We start from the raw sequence: 7,280 nt of genomic DNA, 5'->3' as shown, positions 1-7,280 counted from the left end.
AGAGTTTTTTGAAATTTATTACGATGAAAAAAAATAATTCACATTGCGATCTACCAACTGAGCCATAGCCCTGATGTCGCAGTCTCAAGGTTACCAGTGAGAAGCCATTTTTAAGTTAATTATTGAGTAATTGGTCCAAAACGTGGTTGTACTTTTACGCGTCTGTACTGTAATGATGACAACTCTATATTCCGTTACCCCTGTGTTTGGACGATCCTATGTCAGAACATGGAGTGTAGGAACATATCGGAACATAAGGGTGTCGGAACATGGGGGTGTCGGAACATATCGGAACATAAGGGTGTCGGAACATGGGGGTGTCGGAACATATCGGAACATAAGGGTGTCGGAACATAGGGGTGTCAGAATGTTTGGCTGTTGGAACATAAGGGATGTCGGAACATAGGGGTGGCGGAACATAGGGATGTTGAATATAGGGGTGTCAGAACGTTGGGGTGTTGGAACATAGGGGTTCAGAAAATATGAGTGTTGGAGCATAGAATGTCGGAACATAGGGGTATTGGGTCATAGGGGTGTCGGCAAATAGGAGTGTCGAAACAGGGGTGTTGGAACATAGGAGTGTACCACTGTATTTTATGTAAAGAGTATATCGATGATTAGTAATGTACCCTGTATTCAGTACTGTAGCTTTTGTCATGTCTCGCTGTACCAAATGAAATACAATTAACAAAATTATGTGCAAGTTTGAATAAAAAATGTGTAAATAAAAAAGTGGTTTTAAATTGTGAACATATATTGATGAAATAAAACTTAACAATCGTTTCATGGATATAAAATATACAACACAACTGAACTTCTCTAATACGTTGCTTTATGTAGTAATTTATTTGGGAGAAAAAAAGAAAACTAATTACCAGTCACAATCAATGTATATGGCATAACATTTTGGCCAGTAACATGTGTAAAATAAGCGAGCTGTTTTTCGTGCTTAAGCACAATTTTTGCTTAAGCAGCTCTATGAAATTGGCCCCCAGTTACAACACTGCCTCTGTGGATCAATGTAACCTTGTTTTGTGGTCTTTTTGAATCGATTAAGAAAACATATTTCCCCATTGAAAAGCACTACGACATTGGTAATTTCGGCAAAAATTACACCGAACTGCTCTAGACCTATTACCCCCTCTGTCGACCTTATCTTATCAGATTGGACTTTGAGCGGCTGTGTACATTCCGCGTCCCGTTGTCCGCCATTACAATCTTTAACCAAAATTCAACTCGTAAATTAATGTTCGCATTTTCTACAAGTATTGTGTCCAGGAGAATGTGAAGACACTTCTGGTTGGTGATTTTTTATTTTATTCGAGAACCGGTAAGTTGAACTAGTTAATTATTTCAAGGCTACTAACCGACTGTTGGTTTAAAATACAAATTCTTGTGCACTCGAGTCATGAACAAGTTTTGAAAAAACGGGCGATTTCATATGTTATTTTAAAAATAAAGATGGATGCGATAGACATAAAAGAGATAATAATGTCTTTGTTTTTTATAATCAATTAGGATTTGTGTGATTGTTTTATAAAAGGTTGTGCATAGCATGTAAGAAAATATGTTCACAGATTTCGGAACAACATGCTAAAGGTATTACGATGATTATGCTGGAAAACTTCCCTGGAAATAATACTATCTACATTTGATAAATATTATTTTATTCGTTTTATATAGCGCTTAATATGAAGTTATCTCTCAACGCTTTATATCGATAACCCGTTGAATTAGTTTTTGATGTAATATTGATCTTATAATAATATGGATTTGTGAATTGAGTAAAACAGTTAGTTAATCCAGAACTCGAAGTTTGAAAAAAGAGAGAAATGGTTCATTCTCTTGGCTCCGATGACCGATTGAGCATCTAACATGTTTCTTATTTCATGTAGGCTAGGCCTACATGTTGTAAAGTTGGTATCATAGGCTGGATTCCACTAAGCAATAATACTCATAAGGATGAGTTCTTACCAGCAATTGTGACACCACACTTTTTATCAATTAAGATGATGAGTTTTATAATTAAGATTGATCTCAGCCTCGTTTTATAGAGATGGTTAAGCGGAAAATATTGCTTAACACCTTTCTGTTAGCAAGCAGAATTAAGCAGGATGCCAGTCGTAAGTTGTACAGTGGGGCACGGTAGTTTCGCTGGTAACCTTGTTGAGCAACATTTTGTTGCACTGAGTTAAAAAAAAAAGGGCTTTAGTCGATTTTCATTTAGGTCAAGGAATGCTATGATGCAAATAAATAACAACTTGATTTTTTTTTTTTTTCATATGCATCGAACCAACACACAGCCTCTTTATACATGTTGTATAAAATAAATTTATACTAGGCATAAAATCAAACTAACTTAAAGGAACACGTTGCCTTGGATCGGTCGAGTTGGTCTATAAAAAGCGTTTGTAACCGTTTGTTACAAAATGCATGTGGTTAGAAATATATTTTAAAAGTAGAATACAATGATCCACACAAATCTGCCTCGAAATTGCGTGGTTTTTATTTGCGAACTAACACGGTCGGCCATTTATGGGAGTCAAAAATTTGACTCCCATAAATGGCCGACCGTGTTAGTCGACGAGGTAAAAAGAAAACCGTGCAATTTCGAGGCATGTTTGTTTGGATCATTGTGTTCTACTTTTAAAATATCTTTCTAACCATATGCATTTTATAACAAACGGTTAAAAACGCTTTTTATAGACCAACTCGACCGGCCCAAGGCAACGTGTTCCTTTAAAAGGAGATCGAGGTGAAATCTAAAAGGAAAATGCACCATCCTACTTTAGATAATCACTCTTAAAATTAATGGCAATCAAAACGTTTGGTTAGAAGCCTAACAGCAGCTTTCGTTAGTATTGATCATTTTGAAAAACATTTCTTTTTGAAGCAATGTGGTTTATGTAGAAGTATCAGCAGTAACGCTTTTCAGATTGGGTCTTCATTTTAAGGATATGATTCTTCACAAGTTAGTTTTATTATATCCATCTACATTTAAATAAGATTAAAACAACCCAACGGTTAAACAAAATCAAAGGTATGTCTATGCTTTGCCTTTAAGTCGTAATAGTCAGAAAGCACACAGAATAACAAAATAGTAGCCATACATAATTTCTTTTTATGAAGTCGTGCAGTTTGATTACACAAGAAAACAATAACAACGATAAGTGCCATGCCGTTAAGTTCTTTATAGTGTTAATCAGTAACCGAGTTGTTGAATTACACAAGCAAACATTCATAGCGCGTATAGACTTCAGTGTGTTATGGACTTCGCGCCAAGTGCAGACTGGTATCACAAACAAACTTAGCCAACAATATTGCGGTTATTCAGGGATCGTGTTCAAATATAGTTTGTTCAAAATTATTACTTGGTAACAAGATCTGTTTAAGTGTAGCCGCCGAATGAAGCCTAGCGTGCAGTCGCGTTTAGGGCTGTCCTTAATGTCCAATTGATGACTCATGATTTTACAAAATAGTGAGCTGTTTAACATGAACAATGTCCCTCCAGGTTTAAAGGCACTCACTTTTTGTTATATTGTCTAATGCCGTATCCTCACTTGATGTGTCCCAACATAGGCTATGCATACAAAACTAACATGTGCAATATTTGGGCTCAATTTTAAATCGAAGTTGCAAGGAAACAAAGAAGAAAAAAAAACACTTAAGTTTTAGGTTTCATGCCCTCAAACTTTGAGGTGAAAATTAACTCTTTCTCTATAAGTACATTACTTCAAATGGTTTCGTATGTTTTATAGTCAGTAGCTCCCCAGTGCTCTGTACAAATTAGTTAATGGTCAATGACTGGTCGGGAGTATACCCCCCCCCCTTTAATCTATGATATTTAAGTCTTGTTGTTGTTGCTTGGCTAGCACTATTATAGGAAAACAAATGGAAGGGTATTAGATTAGGGACACATTGATTTGATATCAATAAGCTTGCATACAAAAAACATCTTTGGTTTTTTCCCCCGGCAGGTTATACTAAAGAGGCAGCCATGTTGCGCTGGATTGCTGCCGTTATTTTATTGTTTTCAGTCGTCGGTAAGTAGCCTAGTCATGCTGAAGTAAAAGAACAACAACTTTGGATTTAAATGTAATCAGTTGAGGGGCCTTGAACCTCACCACTGCCTCCAAGAATAGAAGCAGTGTTTATTCATTCAAAAAACATCAACCAGTCGCTGAGCGCTTCACAGTATAAACATTGGTCTAAAAACATAAACACAAAACCATTAGCACTGCAGTGATAAGAAAGTTTTAAACTCTACCAACATACAAATATCGTCCTTTATTTAATTGTAAAAAGTTGAAACTTCTTCCCGACCCGATGCTACCATGAGAAATAACTTCATGGTTCTACACTTAAAATATACATCGTGCACAGTTTCAATTTCCACTATAACCAGCCTCGTATTATCGTATACCATTGACAGTGCGCCGTATCACCCGCTGCATCCGCGATCAAGCAACCATCCCGGGAAAGAAAACAAAATGGCGCGTCGAGATCGTGCACCGATGAGAACGAGGTTGTCCACTAACATTCTTTTCATGTATTCTCTTTATTTGAATGTATACAGTTGAGGGGGTCGAACCTCAGCATGATCTATACTGCTACCACTGTGCCGCCAACCCTTACTGTGAACCCAGAGACCCATCGGATCCGTCCAAAGTCATGTCAGTGACGTCAGAGAGCGAAGGTGTCTACCTCGTGAAGTGCAAAGGAATTTGCTATGTAAGTTTTATACCCATTTCCAGAGCCGTACATTTTTGAAAGAGTTGCGACAACTTGTGATTTGAAGTAATTTGTGATCCAAGGATAATAATGCATGAGTTGCGGCGCAAACAGAATGCCAGACTACTACACATTGAATTGTGCTTAGTTTGGACCGATGTGTGTCCATAAATCATGTGACCAAAGAAATCTGGTCCCTACATGCATGTCGCAACTCTCTTAATACATCCTTTTGACAAGGGGTTCTTGACTTGGGCAGCTTCATAGAGCCCCCTTCTCAAGCGACTGGAAGGGGAGACCACGCACCCTCGTGGCTTCATCACCACCCGACTCGCGAGAGTGGTCTACCCTTCTAGTCGTTCGGGATCGCAACTCTACGAAGCTGTCCAAGCCAGACTGGGCCTTGACTAAAAGTCTACTCCATATACACGGCTCTGCCCATTTCTCTTAAAAGCCTGCCCGTATCTTAGACTACATCCCAAATCTGTTGACGGTAACTATTGTTTGCTCACTCTCAAAATATTTTCATATTCCCCAGGATCGTCGCCTGAGGCACACGGTCTACGGTGAGACGCTGGTCTATCGCGGCTGCTACGAGAGGGAAACCGACTGCGTCCCTGGTTGCTTTGGTAACCCCGAACACCAGGATTGCGTCAGATGCTGCAACAAAAACATGTGCAACAGTGCACGCGCCGTGACCTTTAGTCTTCCAGTTGTTCTCCTGTGTTGGGTGGCGTCTAAACTTTGCCGCCAGTGATGAAATCAGAACTTTAAAATAATATTCGTAAACTATGAAAACTACACAAATAACAGTGAACATGGCGGTGAGCGAACAATGTTACACGTGGTTTACCGCAAAGAGTTAAAACTCTTTGAGTTTTAGGCTAAATCGTTCAGGGGCCAATTTCATAGCGCAGCTAAGCACACAAATTTGCTTAGCATGAAATGTTGGCCTCGATAAAAACAGAATTGCCAACCAAATTTCCACGTGGTTTTTAGGATAAACAAACAACAGCTGAATACAATTAACAAGTAATATGCAACAAATGGAAATGTGGTTGGTAATCCTGTTTTTATCAAGGAAGACATTTCATGCTCAGCAAATTTGTGTGCTTAGCAGCGCTATGACATTGGGCCCTGGTTGGGTGGATCAATTGCCAAGTAATTTCTATTGTTTCCATCGTTCTGATCACGAGCACATAACCAAAAACAATGGATTTACCTGTAAGTCTGCTGCCACCTGGCGCAAAAGTCACACAAGTACCGCGTAAAATAATTTTACTTTTTTTTGGGGGGGGGGGGTACCAGGCGTCTATAGGTTAATCACGTACTATATTATGTTGTTTTTTAAATAGTTTTTTATATAGTGGTGTAACTTTTATTAGCTTTGCTTTTATTTTAGAGTTACACATTGAAGTGTTTCTCTTTTTTCCCGTCGCCTTTAATGTGACGGGTTGTCCACACTCTTCAGTTTGCTTATCACAAAGTTATTTCGATCCTTAGCTTGCAAAAGTTATAATCTTCAACATTATACTTTGATTATGTAAATACTTATGATTAACGATAGGCTACAGCTTGTAGATTTGATTTAGTTGTCATCTTTCTTGGACCATCAGTTAGCATAGAATCAGCAACTAGCATTTTACCAGACCGGTGAAAAAAAAAAAAGCTTTGTAAAAAATAAGAATACAAATCTAAAAGTTTTCCCTTGAACGTATTTTAATGGTTTGTTATAAAATGATGATGTGACTTGTGTGTAAAAAGCATTACTTTGTCTACGCGTGCAAATGGAAAATTAGTTGTAACTTATTATTCTGGTGATTTTTAAACTAAAAACTCCATTATTATATCAAATGGAATGGGGGATGGGGCGGGGGGGCGGAGGGGGTGTTTATATGCATGATTGGGGAATGTTTTTTTTTTTTTCCAAATGTGATTAAACTTTGATACCAGGTTTTAAACAAATTTGAAATTGTGTTGTGTTGTTTGTTTACAATTTAAATATTTCTTCCTATGCACCAGCCTCTTCTGAAGTAAATATAAACAAGAAAACATGAAGTACATATTTTCTGAATTTGGGGGTCGTGGGTTTGAATCCCACCCGAGCATTCCTGTGTATTTTGGCTTCACACGATTCGCAAAGTATACGTAACAAAGGGTCAATGGGAAGGTCACCCAACATAACAAAAACTAAAATCAAAACAGTGTGGCGTGCCATTTTGAAACTGTCTTGATATTTTACCTGGATATTTTTGTTTCTAAAATCAAACCGATTACTGTTTAAAGCCATTGGACACTTTCGGAACAGAAAAAAAGTTCACAGATTTACAAATAACCTACAGGGTTTACAGAAGGTAATAGTGAAAGACTTCTTTTGAAATATTATTCCATGAAATTCTTTACTTTTTGAGAAAACATTAAAACAATATTATCAATTCTCGATATCGAGATTTACGGATTTATTTTAAACACAATCATGACAAGGCGAAACATGCGGAAACAAGGGAGTGGGTTTTCCCGTTATTTTCTCCCGACTCCGATGACCGATT

General features: G+C 37.7%; 1 protein-coding gene across 1 annotated transcript; it reads left to right on the top strand.

Annotated features, from left to right (window-relative positions):
- The first annotated feature begins 918 nt into the window (after positions 1–918).
- On the top strand, positions 919–5,524 carry LOC117299074. The gene is made up of 4 exons (XM_033782490.1): positions 919–1,330; positions 3,978–4,043; positions 4,577–4,731; positions 5,270–5,524. Exons 2-4 carry the CDS (start codon positions 3,998–4,000, stop codon positions 5,486–5,488), a joined length of 420 nt encoding a protein of 139 aa, XP_033638381.1. The 5' UTR covers positions 919–1,330; positions 3,978–3,997; the 3' UTR covers positions 5,489–5,524.
- Positions 5,525–7,280: the final 1,756 nt, after the last annotated feature.

The sequence above is a fragment of the Asterias rubens genome, chromosome 14, assembly GCF_902459465.1.
Source record: "Asterias rubens chromosome 14, eAstRub1.3, whole genome shotgun sequence".
NCBI lineage: Eukaryota > Metazoa > Echinodermata > Asteroidea > Forcipulatida > Asteriidae > Asterias > Asterias rubens.
Note: the sequence above shows the minus strand (reverse complement) of the source record. Positions and strands in the feature narration are given on the sequence as shown.